Source organism: Lycorma delicatula, chromosome 4 (genome assembly GCF_047948215.1).
Source record: "Lycorma delicatula isolate Av1 chromosome 4, ASM4794821v1, whole genome shotgun sequence".
Classification (NCBI taxonomy): Eukaryota; Metazoa; Arthropoda; class Insecta; order Hemiptera; family Fulgoridae; genus Lycorma; species Lycorma delicatula.
In genome coordinates, this window is record NC_134458.1 from 142,952,015 (window position 1) to 142,971,193 (window position 19,179).

Sequence of the window (19,179 nt, forward strand, 5' to 3'; positions counted from 1 at the left end):
ATATATATATATATTTTTTTTTTGTTTAAATACAATCTATTGTTATCTGAAACATAGTTATTTAGAAAAGTTGAAATGGCTTTATAACTAAATGATTTTTAGAAAATTAAAGAGAATTAAAATACATGATTTACAAGTTGGCACTTCTGTTATTTTATTAAAAATTATAAATGATTTTTTTTTTTTAGATTTGCTTCAGAGGTTACGAGGAATGACAAATGTTGGGGAAGAGATTATTTTAACTGGATTACATGCTATATGTCACTTATTCTCTTGGATGTCTTTAGAAAACATCAATTCTCCAAATCTTCTAAATTTAATTTGCGACATTGCTACTAAAATGGTATGATGTGGATTTAGTTATTTTTGAATGTAATTTTTTATTTGTATATTAGTGTAAATATAATTTTATATTATACATGATATTTTCTTATATTGGTTAGACTTAATTATTTATTTAAAATTGTACCACATCACATAATGAATCATGTACCTGTTGTCAAATTTAATAATGTATAAAATATGATAATTTGGAACCTTTTGTTGTCCATTTTAGAACTTATAACTCTCCTGGCATTATTTTTTTGTCTTATACTAAGTTTTTATAAAAATGTTTTCAAAAATATAGTTTAATGATTTATTCTTTGTGAATTTTAATAACTTTCTAATAAAAAAAATGATCATTTTGAAGAAAAATAGTTTTAAAGAATTTAAAACCTGTATTTTTATTATATTTTGCAATTATGTAATCTCATTTCACACTTATTACATTTCAGTACTTTTATTAAATTTAGAATTAAATTTGAAATTTTTATTTTTAAATTTAATTGAGCTGTGCATTGTCATGGAAAATGAAGACATTATGAATCAGTTGCTGGCGTCATTTGTTATAAAAAACAATCCTGATGTCATCCAATAACTGGTAATAGTATGCTGCATTTACCTTCCTTTGTAAGGAGGAAATCAAAATGCACAAAATCAATTAGCAGCACACCTTTTGAGTCCCAAAACACAATTGCCAAAAATTTTCTGGCTGACAAGTGTTTCATGGCCTTGATCGGTGCTTGCTCTCCACTTTTCCTCCATACCATACTTGTTCTCTTGCGTTCTGAAGTGTAGTGGTGGGTCCACGTTTCATTGCAGGTCACACTACAGTCTAAACATTACTCTCCTTCCTCATAGCAATTCAGAAGCCATTAATAGATGTCTTTCCAGATACTTCCCTATGCCTCAGTGAGAATATGTAAATTCCACCTTGCTGACACTTTGCTGTATGCAAGAGTGTCTGACAACATTGTATGCACACTCCCAACACTTTTACCCACCTCTGATGCAATTTCAGTGATGGTTATGTGGCAGTCACCTTCCACAATGTTCCAAATGGCCTGAACGTGTTTTATAATAAAAATAACTGGAATTACAATTGAGCAATTAAAGTAAATTTTTGGTTCCATAGCATCATAGTACAGTAAAATTCCAGAGGAGGAGCTTTCAATTCATATTATGTAAATAAAAAAAATATTTGATCCATATAAAATAGTTACAGTTTAAAAAACACTACAATAAAAAAAATATAAAGTTTCATCTCACTCAACACCGTGATTCATTGCATAAATGAATGTGTATAAAAAATACACCACTACACAATGAACAAAACCTCTATTTTTTTTTTTTTTTTTTACTGTAAATTGAGCATAACTCAAGAACGACTCAATCTTCATCAAATTTTCACATGCACAATTTCAGATATCTAAATTCAGTCAAATTGATCTAGTAGTATGAATATTTTCAACCCACAAAATGTTATATATAGGCCTATATATAAAAAGTAAATCTATATATATATATATTTTTTTTTTTTAAGTTTTTTTTATAAGTCAATACTTATAAGACCCATATTTCCCTGTACCTATATATTGTATTTTTTTAATCAAAAACCAACTTGAACAACCCAAACACAGAATTACAAAGTAAATTAAAGAATTTACTTATATGTATATATATATATATATATATATATATATATATATATAGGTTAATCTTGTAGGTCTATATGTAGGTTTATCTTGTATAGAGAAATTTATTTTTCACCTCCCACCCTCCCAAACCATGATTCTGAAAGTAATACAGTACTTTTCTTTGAAAAGTCGATTAGAAATATTACATTGTTTATGTAGGTACAAGGTACATCCAGAAAGATTTGTTATTAAAGAATACACAACTTTCAACAGAATAGTATTTTTATTATATGGAAGAGCATAACTTTTAGCATAACTACTTTTCAACATAATTTCTACCTCAAAGAATGGCACCAAAGTGAAGATAAGCATTTTCTCATTGGCATCATCATAAAGCTGGCCAGCAAGGGATCACTTAATGTTGAGAAACAAGTGAGTCACTCTAGGTCAAGTCACAACTATAAGGTGGATGCTTCAATTGCTCCCAGTCAAATGTTTTATTCAGATTTTGAGTTTCACCAGCAACATGTGGACATGTGAAGTAACAAAACCCATGACTGAGCATACCTGTCTTATTTTTGGATTGTACATTACATTTTTTTTTTGAGAGTATCACATAAAGTAAAGTATTTATAGTCTCACCTCTCGGCAAGAAGTCAACCAATAAAATTCTCCACATATGGCTAGTGGCCCTCTTCATGTCCTCATATCGGCAGATAGGTCCTCCACCATATCTGAGAATTCTTCTAGTGAAATATTGGGGGAAGCATAGCGACTATAGAACATTACACCATCCACCTGAATCAAAACAAATCCTCTTCCGCCACCTCTACCACCAACCGCATTCTGCCTAGGCACCATGGCAACAGCGCATGTAAATTCCACATTTGTATGCCAACCTCTGCCACTCACCACACTCCAGTTTGATTCTGAGACCAGTAAAAGAGTTCTGCCCTGGGCTTTTTGGCTATGGTCCACAAAAGATTATGGGATTGCCATGAAAGTTTGACATTCAATTGCAATATCCTCATTGCGATTTGCATATTGAACCTCTGTATTTGTGGTCCTCTGCGCCACAGTTTTACATGTTGTGGTTCCCTTCATCCAGCCTTGAAGTAACCTTTCTTTCCGCAGTTGAAAAACTTTCTTGACCTGTCTGGACCTTGGCACTTAGAAGCCTTGTGGCCAAGGTCCCATTATCTGAAACATCTTTCCTGCTCAGTGTCTGGAGTCACTCTGCAGGACACCATCCCGACACACAGACATCCCATCTACAGCAGCTTCTCCACCTCATTGCTGTTCATCAACAATGAGCCCGAGTGGGCCTTCCTCAACCTAATAGCCTGCTCATGTTCATCCTAGTCCAGCTATATCCTTGACTGCCGTAATCACCTTACTGGTAAGCGCATCGAAATCTCTAATATTTATTCTTCTTATCCCTTTTTTATAGAAACCTTGACTCCTTTAACAGTATTTCAGTAGTTTTTTAACAGTATTTCAGGCCCTTCTGCCTCATCCCTTGCCCTAATCAAGAGATCTTCTCCCTGTCCCTTACGGACAGAGTGAATCTCTGGCTCCCCCTCCTGGACTCCTCCCTTGACCTCTGAGGAGATCCACAAACATTTTTTTGTCCTGTCTGTCCGCCGCCCTAATCACCAATGTTTTGGCTTTATCAGCCAGTGTCTTGCTTACAGACCTGTCTCTCTTGTGTTTGACCTTCTCCATTCTCCTGATGTATATCCCCATCAAACAGTCGTTCCGGCGGCCTGCATATTCCAGAATCTTCCTAGTCACAAGTCGCGTCGCCCTCCTCCACCCCATACACAATGTCTTGCTTGACCTGTAAAAATATCAGCCACTCTCTTCCTGAGGTGGGTGATGTTATCCTCCCCAGTTGATGAATCGATAACAATGGTAAACATCTTCTGGTTGTAATCTGGCACATCGTCCCCTCATAGGACAGTTGTTGTCTTCGCATAAGCAAGCAACTCTCCCACCTTCAGCAACCCCTTCGAATACAAATCATGTGTTCTTGAGATACAGCCTCTGAAGATTTGCTCTTGGGCTTGGCCAGATCGAAGACCACTGCTAGGTCTTTCTCTCTTTCATCAAAGACAGGGTCCTTCAGTTCCACAGTACTCTGGAACCATTCCCTGTCCCACTTTGCCCTCACTAAGATGTCAGTTCGTCATTCCTTACCTCCTCTTCAACTCTTGGGCCATATGACTTTTTTCGACATGTTTCGTTAATGTGGCACTAACACTAATGAGCTCCCTCATGTATTTCATCATCTCTTGTGTGATACCCACCTTCTTCTTGACTGACTTCTTCTCAGCCAGCATCATAATCTATTTATTTGATCAGCTTCTCATTCTACAGTCTTTTTGTTTATCTCCAGACACCACTCCATCAGTGAAGTTGCTAGTAGTTGACTCCCTTGAGCTGAAGGCGTGCTGCAGCACGCAATCCCTAAAGGAGGTCAGAGTACCTGAAAACAACTGTTTTAACACTCCAAACACTACTCTAACACTTAGGAAAAAAATTCTTCAAAACAAAAGAGGTTGGAACAGTAGTAATATTGCCTGCAAACCTAGCAGACTCCCATTAGTCAAGATCCCACCAAATCTGGCGGACCTAATTAACCTCTCTTTTCGTCAGTCTATACAAACACACGTACAAAAAAGAAAGAAAAAAAACCGTAATATTTAAAAAACTACTCATAGGAAAATGTTCCAAACTTGTGTGTTTCTTCAACAATACTTCAACTACGAGACACGCACAACAAAAGCACATAATAAAACACAAAACACCAGGAGTACACGTGTAAACACTTTCCTCAACCTTTGTAATTCTTGACTCTTTAGGCACCCAAACTAAAGCAGAGTTTGTGGTTGTCTGGGTTTATGTTATGATTTATGCAAACCTGTTCGTTAAATTTCAGGGAACTCAATACGTAAAGAAATCATTAATTACTGGTTTTTCTTTAATTTTTACATCCACTTATACAACCAAATAAATATTCATGTCAGAAGGGCGCCCAATCCTTTGCTTGTCATGTGCATTACTACATTCCTTATTTGTTAATTGCTACACTCACTTTTTAACCATTCCATCACTCATATTGTTTTTATCGTAAACTTAACTAATTGGCCAATGAATATCAGTCAGCTTGACATTTCTTTCACGTAAAAATCAAATAACTCCCTAATTTCACAATTGGCATTCTCAATTGACATGAATATTTACAAATGATATTTAATCAGCTGTAAACAAATGTTGCTGTACTTGTAATAATGTCTATCTAAAGCCAATGAATGAAAGAATGCATCCCACATGCTCAGAGCTTTGATTGCAGCACTGTGGTGGTGATAAAGGAAATTGTACTTACTTTCCAGATGCACCTCATATTTTGTTAAAAATAGCAAAGCAGTTTGTTGGCAAAATTTAATTAAATTGTGTCAAGGCATTTGTTCATAAAAATAAAGCATTATTTAGGATTCCTCATGGCAGCTAATGAGGAATCAAGTCTCGCTTTTCATGGATTCACTTAGTGTTATAATTTTTAAATATTGTTATGAGTTTATTTCCTAGTATTCATTTAGTGATGTTTGTGATTAAATATAAATTAAGTTAGTTGTTTATTTTATTTATTTTTTTTGTTCTAGGATTCAAAAGGGGACCAAGCTTTATCAACTATCAATGAGTTACTTTACAAAAATTGGGTTCCTTATTCATTCCTACCATCACTTATTTCTATTTGTTGCCATGGTAATTTATTGTTGAAAGCAGTTTTAATGAAAAGAGATCTTGACCTTGAAGAAAAGTAAGATATTTTTAGTAAATATGGATATTCTTTATATATTTTATTAGAGGATTAATAGTCAAAATATATTTTAAAAATGCCATTGGCTTTTTGTCTCAAAATTTCAAATTATAAAACATAGTTTCAAATTAAAAGTATGTTTTAACGTAATAGCTATAGAATTTAATACCAACCTAAGATACGGGATACCAGTTATTGGAAGTTAATATAAGTTTAACTTATCCAATTACTATGTTTTGGTAGTTTATATTTCATATAATATTACATTTTATTCATACAGTGGTCAATGTATTAATGAATTATTTAAATATTAAAAAAAAAAATAAAAATATTTATGTAAGTATGTAAGTTTTGCATTGAATGTATTCTATTTTTGGAATGGTTATGTCATTTTCAGAGTTGATATGTGACTTTTATCAGTTTGCCTACAATACTTACATTTCTAAATCTTAGACAATTGAGATCTATATTATCTTGTAAATAATATAGTTTGACTTAGACTAAATTGATTAATATTTACATTTAGTTATTACTCATAGCTATTAATTTTTATTTATTTTTTTCTGTTGCAGTTCCAGTTACTTATTAAAATTAACTGAATTTGTAAGATTAACAATATCACAACATTGGAACAGATTAGAGTCGTCAATTCATAATTTCCCTATTTTTGATTTCCTTAGCAATTTCTTTCGATATACATTCCATTTAATGACTGTTGATAGTATGTTTTATGAATGTTTAGAATCTTGGCTTAGCTTTGTAGATTACCTTCACTCAAAAGAAGCTCACCATATTGAAAGGTAATTATATTATTTACAACTTAATTATATAAAAATAAATTAGACAATTTTTTCTTCATAGCTTTCTGTTTAGTTACTGAATTATGAAAAAGAAGGTTCATTACTGTTATTTTGCTTATGTACTGCCATGTTTGTCCTAGTTTTTTGAGGGATAAAATGTTAAACTCCCAATCTACGTGTAAGTATGTATCTACATCATTGGTCTTGATTTTGCTTATTGTGGTTGTAATTTTATTCATAATTTTCAATGAAAGAGTTGTTTTTTTTATATTTTATATGTTAAATTTCAAAAGTAAAACTAAAATCGTAAAAATTGCAAAAAAAAATCTTGTATAGCATTATGAGATTGTAGTAGATTACCAATACCTGCATTTTAAACATTTACCATAAAAAGATAGAGCAAAATAATTGTCACAAATGAAATCTGTAGTAGTATTATGAATTTGTATAAAGTGGAGCTGAATGGAATATGTTATTCTAATCTTTTGCATAAATTTTTAATTTTATTAAGATGTTATTCTTGCTGTATATTTTTGTTGTAAAACTTTTTTTATATTATTTGTGCTTGATTCTGATTTTATAAAATGTATGCTTTTGTAGTTATTAAAAAATATTAACAATTTTCTTTGTTAAATTAAATGGTTAAAAATAGGGTTAACTGTTAATATTATCAGCTTATTAAACCAATTCATCAGACCACACCTATTTTAATATATATAGTTTTTCAAAACTTAACATGTTCAATCACTCTTCTGATTTTCTTCAGTGGCTGTTACCACCCGTTGAATTCTCACCCTGGCTTCAGCTGAAGTTGTTACTAACAGTTTTCTTGTGTGAGGAACACATGTATTTAGAATGTTGTCAAAGAGTGTTGTTGGTTAGTGCTTATTAAGTGTTCATTGTTTATCTTGCTTTGAAGCTGTATTTTGACCATCACAGAACATTGTGCACTCAGACCAATTTAGTTAATATATTCGAGGGGGGCTTTTGGTGATTATGTTGTGTTATAATAACCTTTGTTTTGTTTTTCTGAAAGCTTACAGTATGTCTAATTTATTTAATTTGTAAACAATTTTCTCTTTCTATATATATTTGTCAATCTGTAATAGTTTTTGTTTTGTTCATTTTATTATTATTTATTAATCTTTTGTGTAGGAGTGTTCAATGAGTAAACTGTTATAATTTTTGTTGTGAGCTAAATACTTTTTGGTCTTGTGTTCTATGTTTTAGTCAGATGACAAGTTTGTTGAATAATCAGTGGATTATACGATTAAAAACAAATAGTTTATGCAAGTTTGGATGGTTTGAAGTATTATGAATGAGTGTCTGTCATTATTGATTTTCTGTATATTTTAATTAGTAAAATTAAAATTTACTGCTGAATAAGGATATAATACAATTGATTTTCATGACTTCACAATCACGTGACTGTTAAACACCGCTTTCAAAACATATAGAAAGCAATTCATTGAAACAAGAAAAGTTTAATCTAGAAAACAAATTTTATAAATAAATAAACTCATCATATTGATATTGTGTAGTAGAATTGTGTTACTAACATATTTATTGTATTAATTGTATTTTTAACGTACATTATTAATTGCAAAAACACTGAAGTGGTAAAGAAATTTTATAATGTACTGTTCTTTCAGGTATAACCAAGTACTTGTTACTTTAGCTCAAGGAATATTAAAGAAAATGCAAACTGTCAAAGATTTAGATGATGAAACAATAACAGAGGTGAGCTTTTACAGTACATACATATTTGCCAGTCAACCAATAAATTGCAAACTTTTAGGTTATTGTTAAATCACCCGATATAACCATTATATTACTATTTTTATAACCATTTATATTTATTTATTTTATAAATATAATTTAACCAAACTTAACCTACAGTCGCTAACCTTGACTAATTAACGCAGTAATGTTTTGAGTATTTAAATAATAAATTCACTAATTATTGCAATTATTTATTATTTAAATAATCAAAACATTACTGTTAACTAGTCAAGGTTAATGAGCTTACGTTAAGTCTGGTTAATTTATATCTATGATTATAAGCAATAATATTTATATTTTTATTATGTTAATGATCCCGTAACTTTGAAGTATTTTCAAATTTACAGGATCACTATGGTTATGGTTGACGGGCTAATATATAAGTACCAATTGTACTTTTTATGTCTTTTATTACCAAGTAAAAAAGTAAAGATTTTTTTTTCAAATTTTACTGCTTCACGATAATTTTTTATTTAATTTGCAGTCATGCACTAAGTTCTCATGTAGGTTTGTTCTAGGCAGTATCACTCATTTAGCCATCATGAAGTACAGTTTTAACAGTAGCATTGTATTACAAATTAAAATTATGAGATACAAATATCTGAATCTAAATTTGGATTCTGCTGGTTTTTACAGCATTGGTTATGATTATAAGCACAAAAAAAAGAAAATTCAGGAGTAATGGGTTAACAATGAAAGTCAAGCTGCTTATTATGTTAGACAAGGTATTTCTATAAAAAATAAAAATTTGTTCAGTTACATATAAACTCTAGGAACAAATTCATACAAGATAGATTAAGTTGCTTACACTACACTAATTGTGCAAATGAAGCTTTTAAAAATTGAAAAGTAACTTTAAAAAATCACAAAAATATTATCAACCCTTCGTAACCCTTAAGCTAATTTGCCATCAACTTCAAAAATTCAAAATTTAATGTTAATTAAGAAAGTATTATTTTCTCTTTTTTGTGAGTTTATTGAGATGTCACTTTATTTAAATTTATCTCGCATGAAAAAAAGCTGTTGCCATAAAATACAAAGGTAGAAAACTGCGTCTTAAAATATGAAATGGAAAGAATAGAAACTATATAAAGCGATCAAAGGAAGATAAGACTTAGGAGTGCAGGAATGAATATTATTTCCTCCTAATTTTTCCCTACCATATTTTTTGATATTTCTATGAAAATACGTTGAGTAACAAAATGATGTTATGTATTTATGATAATTCATTATAACAATAGTATTGATGAAAAAAAAAAAGATTATCTTTTTCAAATCGTTAATTAAAATAGCACACTTTTTTTAATTTTATAAATTTTCCACCTAATTTATGTGAAATAACTTGATCAGAGAAACTTCATCCACAAAATAAAAAAAAAGGAATCATCAAAATTGGTTCATTAAACTACACAATTATCTTGATTTAATGCAGTTTCATCTATGAATCAGTGCACTTGTAATTAAAAATGTTCAATAATACAAGCTGTTTTTTTGTGTAACTATTTGTTTTACTCCAATAAATGTTCAGTGTATTCCTGTCAGCCTAATCCAGTGAAAAAAAGTGGGCTATTTAATCATATTCCAATTAATAAACAAATGTTCAGAATTGTTTTCACTGTCAATTAGTGTAAAGTGACTTTTCAGTCAATCTGTGTTAGATTTACACTTAGCAGAAATTTTTAATGTTTCTATTATGATTTAAGAATTGTATTTTTGTGAAGGGTATGTTGTCTGATTTTATGTAATGTAATATATTTTTATTTTTTTCAGTATGGATCTTATGACACAGAGTATGAAAAATTTATAAACCATTGTATGGAACTTATTGCTAAAATTGCTGATATAATGCCTCGTAAAACTTGTTCTATGGTGGTAAGCGAGCAATTTTTTTTATGGTATTAAGTTGTAGATAGATACCCAGCTTTTATATTGTTTCATAAGACACATAAAATAGTAAGTAAAAGGTCTGTCCTGTAAGAGCTTTTATTTTTTTAAAGTTTGTTTACTAATCATAGATAAAGTAAACAAGGTAATTAAATTTTATGAAATGTTTAAATTAAATTAAAAACTTTTACTTTAGATCGATAATAATATAAGTTTGTAAAATTGATTACATTAATTTCATTATAATTTCAGTGAAGTTGATTTATAATTTTAAATTTTACTCTGCATTTATGCTGCCCCATAATATGTTATAAACCCAGTTAGATTTCAGCAGTTGGAATTTTCCAATCCCAGGCCAACCAGTTATAAGGCATTGCCATTGATTGAACCCAACCATTGAACTGAACTGTGTAGTATACTGGTACGAGAGCATATTCAGATTCAGTTTAAAGTAACTACTCCCTAACAGTCATTTTTTTTACACGAGTTACAGATGTGGGTTAAGATTTCATGAAAAAACTAGTGGACCCAACAGACGTTATCCTGACGTGGCATTGTTCTGTAATAAATGTACAACACATAAATAAGTAACTTATTTAAGTTAAAATTAGCAGGAATGTGGACGAAATCTCATTAATATGACTATTAGTATGACTATTTTCAGTTTGTGATTGTTGTATTATTGTAATGGGTTTATTGATTAATTATATGTAGTATGGTTAATATTTATTTTCACTAAATATTGAGATGACTGATGAAAATTGAATTAAAAAAATCAAAACATTGTAAAATTAATTAATCAGTATAATTAATAAATTTTTTCATAACCATGTGATAGCGTAATTAATCAGTTAATAAAAAAACCACTGTAAAAAAAGCAACGTTAAAATTTTAGTAGAAATTTTTATCATTTTTCTCATTCTTTATTTTAACATCTATTTTACCAAATTTTAGGTAATTTTAAATTAAGACAATTGTAGAAAATTTTTTATAAATTTAATCAGCTGCAAAAATTATAACTTCAATTTTTAAATATATTTGTATAATTATTATAAGTAACTTATATTTTAATTTTATAAATGTTATAATTTATTTTACAAACTTAAATTTTTATTTTCAAAGAGCCGTTCAATACTTCATAAGTTGCATATAATCAAGTGAGAACTGACAATTTAAATTTGTAGGTTAAGTTGATTGTTATTGAATACACATATATACATCATTAAAATTCATGAAAAATCATGTAAAATACTCACTTCAATACTGCACCTTGTAAAACGTTATTTCAATAAATAATATAATATAATATTCTCAATAAGCGCGCAATTCTAGCAGAGTCGGCAATGCTTCGCTATTGCTAAATTTGAGTATACATACAGATTAATTGAACACAATTGAAAGTTTCATAAAACCTTAAAAAACTGAACATTAGGAAATTCACAAAATTTAACCTGTCACTTTATAAAAGGCAGAATGTAAATAAATCCAAATGGCAAAACAGCACTACCTATTGGATTTAATTCACACCACTCTCTAATCACAGTATTCGGTGGAAAGTAATTTTTTAATGGAAAGGGTTGTGTCTGCAAAATCATTACAATTAATACTGAACATTACGAAACTTACAAAACTTCATAAAATTTAAACTTTCACTTCATAAAAATGAGAATGTAAATAAATCCAATTGTCAGAACAGCACCACCTATCGGATTTAATTCAAACTAATCTGTAAACACAGTAGTTGGTTAAAAATACAAATTTTAATGTAATAATAACACTAAGCTACGACGCAAGTAACTGATATGCGAAAAAGCAACACAATAAAAAAAGTCCTAGAATCTAATTGCAGCACCAACTACAGAGTCTGACTGATATGCCAAAAATTAAAAAAAAAAGTCTAAAATGCGATCGCAGCTCTCTGCCTACTGGATCCAATTGTGAACCTTAACCATCCCAAGATCAACAACAACACATAAATAAATAAATTAAAAAAACATTTTCTATCTGATCAGATTGTGAATCTAAACCATTCTCGAATCAGCTTAATCACACACACAAAATTTCATCAAAATCAGTCTAGCCGTTTAGGAGGAGTTCAGTCACATACACATGGACAGAAGAAATATATATATATATATATATATATATATATAAATAAAGATAGTTCTACACATAATCAAATAACAGTTGCTATAATAGCTGATAATAATTGTAATAACATGTCTAACAAATGCATCGGATGATTGTAACTTTTATAAAAGAGAATGGTAGAATGAAATTTGAGAATCCCATTTAGATTTCAGTTGACCCAATTGAGTCTCTGATGCTAAATGTATTGAAACAACTGGAATGAATAATATTTTTTTAAATTTTGATTGGTAAGAACACATTTCAGTCTGAGTGAAAAAATAATACTTAGAAGTTCCTGATTTAAGATTTTTTTATCATGAAGCTTTACCAACTAGGAGAGTGAAAGAGATAGTATTTATTATTACTAAACAGGTGGTAGGGTAAACAACAGCACAGTTAACAGATTCTTTTGCTTCTGTGGAAATCACCAAAAAAAAAAACTGCTTTACATGTACAGGTATGACCTGCAGGAGTGGATGTATAATTTGAGTTTGACTTTTGACTTAATTGGATAACAACATTATTAATCTTTAAGGCTGTCTACTCATGAAGCTACTGAAAACTGATTAGTTTTCATGATACAGTTTTACCAATCCTCTTACTAAAGTTTATCATGGCATTTAACTAAAGATAGTATTCTGAGTATATCCAAAGTTTAGTTTATCTGAGTGATCTAGTTTTACCAATCTCTCTTGTTTGTATTTTGCTATCATGTGGCTGGAGCAACCAATCGTAAAACTGTTTCTACATGTGGCAGAAAGCAATAAATTTAGAGCAATAATTTTTTTTGCCAAACAGATAAATCTAAAATCTTCTCTTTTTTTCTTTTAAAATAATAAAACATCTTCATCACTGGAAAAAGTACTGCCTTGCACATTGCGTGCATTTGACTGATGCAGTTTCTGACATGACTGAGTAGCACTACTTATGCAGAACCACGTCAATAGCCAGTTTATAATTAGTTATTGATTTGAATACTAACCAATTACATTTTTTTGACTAGTGTTGTGTGTGTGGACAGCTTTAATTTTGTTTTTCTTTTACAATCTTAGTTTTAATGAAATTCTAATTATAATAATAGTAATAATAATAATACAGAGTGATAGAGGGAGCAACATAAAACTGAACCCATAACGTAACCACTGCAGAATTGATAGGTTATGTTGGAATGAAATTTTATGAATGATACAGATAAATTAAATAAGAAAAACATAAAGCATAATTTAAGTGTTGAATTTATTTACCTTATTGTTACAAAATATGTTCAAAATAACCACCCTAGGCATCAATGCACTTTTGTGCTCAACTGATCAAATTGAGAGTCATCTGACACAAAGCTTTGTCAGTTGGGTTGATTTCTTGTTGAATGTTCATCAATGTTGGGGAGATTTGATGCATAAACTTTCTCCTTTAGTAGCCCCAAAGGAAAAAATCCCAAGTTGATAACTGTTGGAAACATTGAGGCCACAGTCCTCTGCTGACAGCTTGTTCATTTGTGAAAGCTGCATGAATGCAGTTCAGTGAAATGTTTGATGTGTGACACATTGCTCTGTCTTGTTAGAAGAAGCTGTTTTTTTCCATTATCAGTTAATTGCTCATAGATTTCTTTGAAAATTGTAAGGTAAACTTGTATATTGACAGTTCGGCCAAAAAATATTGGTCCCACTATACGATTACCGGAAACGGCACACCAAACACCAATTTTCTCATGGAGAAGTAGACACTCAAATATCTCATTAGGATTCCTTGTCATCTAATACCTGGTGTTCTATAAATTAACATGGCCAGGTAAATGAAATGTAAATAATGTTTTCGAGAAGCCAGTTATAATAATCAAGTCGTTTCGGTTTGTCTGTCTTTTTCAGTTGTTGCACAGTTGTAATGCAGTATGGTTTAAATTTTAATTCATGAAGAATTTTATGACAAGATGTATATTTAACACTAGATTGTTGGGATAACTTGGATAGTAAATTTGTTGGACTGGCAGTAATTCTCCTTTCAGTATCGGCAATGACCTGTGTTGTCCTAACGGAAGGTTGCTTATTTTGTTTTGCATTTCAAATCGAACCTGTTGTATGCCATTTTTTAAACTAAATTGTATATACTACTCTTCGCAGGGATACAGGCATTCAGAAATATTCCTATGAATGCATGGCGTGATTCTTCAAACGACCCAGAACGAATATAGGCCTCAACTATAGCTATCTTCTCCTGGATTGCTGCACTCACAATTTTGCACTGCAACAAAACATATACTGCACTTACACATAACCACCTGTCAAATGGCAGCAACAGTCAGTAGTAATATATACATCCGCTAGTTACACTAGTTGAACCCACCAGGTTGGTCTAGTGGTTAACGCGTCTTCCCAAATCAGCTGATTTGGAAGTCGAAAGTTAACAGTGTTCAAGTCCTAGTAAAGCTAGTTATTTTTACACGGATTTGAATACTAGATCGTGGATACCGGTGTTCTTTGGTGGTTGGGTTTTCAATTAACCACACCATCTCAGGAATGGTCGAACTGAGAATGTACAAGACTATACTTCATTTACACTCATACATATCATCCTCATTCATCCCCTGAAGAATTATCTAAACAGTAGTTACTGGAGGCTAAACAGGAAAAAGAAAAAGTTACACTAGTTGTATGAGAGTCTTTTATAAATAGTGTTGGGTAGCAGTTTCAGTATGGTTTTAGTTTTATGTTGCTCACTCTGTATAATATAGTGTAATTATAATAGTATAATAATAAATTTTTTCTTGTTAAAATGAAATGGAGTATTACATGAAAAAATTATAAACCTTTTAATGTCTTCAATTCAAATTCTAACATCTATAACAGTCACTATAAAAAACAATAATTTGAGTAAGTCTACTGACAGTGCCTAAAAAAATTGTTATAGCAAATTGTCATAATTATAATGTGCAAATCAAATCTAACACCTATAAAGTATGACTTAAATTCTTACATTTTCCACAGCTCTAATGATATATTGCTTTGCTTCCAATGAAATAAAAGAAAGTATACCTACACATCAATTTAACTTTATGTATGTAAATGAGAATCTACTCTTTATTCAGCTATGTATAACATATAATATCTGAAGATTTGAAAAAAAAAATTAAGGCATGTAGAGAAAATTTGAACTGGTTCCATTTAGTGGTTATCCAAATTTGAATTGCTACCTTATAAACTATCTAGTGGTTGTAGATCCGCTCTCATAACCAAAAATATATTAAGGTAGTAAAAATTGACAGTGCCTGGAAAATTTGTCATTATAAGCTGTCAGATTTATACTGTACAAAATTATTTTGATATATTTTTGTTAGGAATGTGGGAACCTGGAAAAGACTATGAATTTATTGGACATTGAATGAACCTATAGAATATATGGTTGAAACTGAAAGTTTAAATCTACTGTCTTCTCTTGACATTATATAACAAATGAATCATATGTATTGTTTTTAAGATTTATTAGATCACTTCCCACCAAAGTGAAAACCCTGATCACAACATCACAGTTATACCACCATTTTTCAAGTTCAGTGGTGAACTTGTCTTAAGCAGTTTAGGTTTTTCACAGCTATAACTGCCTGTTAAAAAAAACACAGTCTCTTCTAAAAAATACTCCTGTAAGTCCAGACTTCAATCAGATTATAATGTTTTCCCCATGTCACTATTTGAATGTAACTAGTTTCCCCTTGTAAGTTGTGTGAATAGTTATACAAAGTGTTTGTATAATAGGTGTTAATCAGATGCAAGTTTTTTTTTTTTTATTGACCCTATTCTATTACACTAATTGTAATTTACTTCATTGTGTTGTTAAAATAAAAAGCAAAATATGATTTAAATTTGTTGAATTATAGGAAGAAATGCATTTTATTTTTTTTACTATTGTTGCCTAAGACTATTTCTACCCTTATTTTAGAAAGGAAGCTGAGATGGATAAAATAAGTAAAAAAAAATGCCTGACCTTTTTTTAAGAATCAAACCTAAGCCTGTAGATGTAGACACATACTAATCACTACACCGACTGATAGCTGTCATATTGTGATAGATTGTAATTTATACTTATTTATAATTTCAGTTGTACTTAGTGTGTAATTATTATTGTTGTTTTAATTTGTACTGTTACTTTTTAATTTCAGTTGGAGGTTTGGCATCCTTCATGTACTGCATATTACCAGCTGTTAAGTTCCAATGCTGAATTGCCAAATGAATTGCCTGTAAGTCTACTTGATACAGTTCTTACTTTGACTGGAACAACCAGAGCACTTGGTGCTATGTATGAAAATTTTCATCCTAATGAACAACCTGCAATATTGTCATCTTTAGCATCTATTGCAGCTCAAGCAACACGAGCAAACATTCATACCAAATATCAGACAAGAGCAATTCATCTTCAGCTTATTAATTTGTTAGTTAATTATTTATTTCAATATAATTTATCAATGTTTAATCATTTTCTTCTTCTTTTATCTATGTTTAAATTTTTATTTTTATTTTCCCAATAAGAATGTGTTAAATCAGTTCTGTGTAACTGTTATTACTTAAGAGTTTCCCTCTAGTAGGTGTGAGTCTAAATGGTTTGTAATTCTTTTGGATGACTTGATTTTACAAGAAAATTAAAAAAAAATTGATATAGATAATTATGTATCAGAGAAGAAATTAAGAAGTTTATTGTAAGCTAGTTTAACAGAGATAATCTTTAGCTTAACCAAAATAGTAACTTGTTTTCAGACTCAAGTTACTGTTAGAAAGTTCTCAAAAGTCTCAGCCATTCTGTCTCTTACTTTTTAAGATACTTAAATTCCAATATAGAAATTTGGAAGTGAAATAAGTAAAACATTGATGTGAACTTCTGTCATACAGTTCAGCAAGATGATTATTGGAAAGAATGAAAAACATTATGTCCTTCAACCTTGATCAGAGTTGATAAATTTACTCTTTGGAGAGTGATTTATTAGCTTCTCTGTAATGTTGCACAATTCAGGTATAAATTTTATTATAACAATTACACTACATATATTGATGAAGTCCTTGACATTTAATGATCACAGCACATTTCTGATTCTCAGGAATGATTTACTCGATTATACCTACTGTCAACTACAGTTAGGTTTAGGGGCAATCATTTTGTTTAGGGGCAATATGTTATCAGCTAAAATAAAAAGGTTTCATATTTGATTCTGAAATATATATTTATTAGATGGTTAATGATTTTTAATGTTTATTTTAGGCATGTTCAATTTTTGGATGCTCTTAAATCATGGTTAAATAATAGTAAGACTGAAGATGGCTTAGATGAAGCAGTTCGTGCGTGTGTTCCTCTCTTATTAGAGGTTGACAATCAAGCTCCATTATTACAAAAAGCTGCTGCATTTCTTCTATCTGGTATTACTGCATTACCTCGTCCTATTAGATTATTAACTATACTTGAACCTCTTTTTGTGTCTGCGCTTTCTCATTTGGCTAAAAATGTAAGTTTAATTGAAATTTTAAGGAAACTTAATTACCTTAGAATAGTATAATTAAGTAGATATTTAGTTAATTAAAACAGCTAATTTTGATGTGTGAGTCTGAATTCTATATACTTTGAAAGAATTTGATTTATATATAAGGTGTAGCAGAGTTATTTTGATGATTTAAGATTGCCTCCAAAAACATATGCTGGTAGGTAGTACATTTTTTTTATTGTTGGTTTGTACAGCAATCCAAAACCATCAGTTACCATGGAGTGCTAGTTGAGTGAACATCATGTACTTGCTTTTGAGTGATTTTTAAAAATTGTGATCCCCACCTAATATAAGTTTAAGCATCCTTTTAACATAGGAAAAAAATGGGTGAAGAAATCAAACACTAAATGATTTTAATTCAGATAGAAAAGTGTGAGGCAACTGCTTCTCCATTGCCAAAGAAGAATTCTGGCTGTTTATAAACAGTTTGTACCCCCAAAAATGTAGAGAAAGTAAGGAAGAATTTTGTCAGTGGCCACGGCCCTGGCCCTAGCCTCTGCAGTTTTTCTTCCAACTACATCTAGAGCTGCAAAACACTTTATACTATACACACACTATACCAAGAACACTACATAAGTTACAACATATACCCTTACACAACTACATAACATCCTACACTGTTTCTTCTTACATTTACACTCGGTGATGTTGTGACATCTTACAAAATGCAACCGTAACCCAAGGTGGAAACTATCATGCTGATGGGTGAATGGCTGTATGTAGTGAGTCTTGAACGATATTCTCTGGGCACCAGAGCAAACCCAGTTTTATTTAGCTGTAGCTACATTACGTGTGCGTTCTGTTGGAATCGTCCATTATATCGCTGGTACTCGTGGGACCAAAATTTCAGGTCCATACATAAATTCTATGATGGTGGGTGGTCCATCTGAAAAAAGCACCAACTCTAGTCTTGTGAAGAGGCCTCGTTCAGCATTATCTGACGAGGATAATAGTCATGCAGAAGATAGTGCATTAAATCATAAATATAAAAACATCTGATTCGTTGTTCTCCACAATAATCAAGAAGGTGACTCCCTCCAAAAAGTCTTGCCTTTCTTGATAAACAAGGTTTTAACAACTTCAAGTTGAAGTACATTAAAAATTGCAAGATGGATCGATTCTGATTGAAACATTTAATGACTAACAGAGTCGATCTTATGTTTCCATAATATGGATGGTATAAATATCAGTGCAGAATCCCACAAAACTCTAAATACGAGCTGGGGAGTAATTTTTTGCCGAGACCTTGTAGATATGAATTATTGAAATAGCTGATGAGCTTCG

The 19,179-nt window shown here is 30.7% G+C and overlaps 1 protein-coding gene across 1 annotated transcript in view; it reads left to right on the forward strand.

Moving 5' to 3' along the window:
- ebo (exportin ellipsoid body open) overlaps positions 1 to 19,179 on the forward strand; it is a 47,046-nt gene that overhangs the window by 12,576 nt on the left and 15,291 nt on the right. The window contains exons 5-11 of the mRNA XM_075364300.1: positions 189 to 343; positions 5,624 to 5,781; positions 6,354 to 6,581; positions 8,234 to 8,321; positions 10,134 to 10,235; positions 16,528 to 16,796; positions 17,619 to 17,859. Coding sequence (XP_075220415.1) covers positions 189 to 343; positions 5,624 to 5,781; positions 6,354 to 6,581; positions 8,234 to 8,321; positions 10,134 to 10,235; positions 16,528 to 16,796; positions 17,619 to 17,859 — 1,241 coding nt within the window. The remainder of the gene's footprint in view (positions 1 to 188; positions 344 to 5,623; positions 5,782 to 6,353; positions 6,582 to 8,233; positions 8,322 to 10,133; positions 10,236 to 16,527; positions 16,797 to 17,618; positions 17,860 to 19,179) is intronic.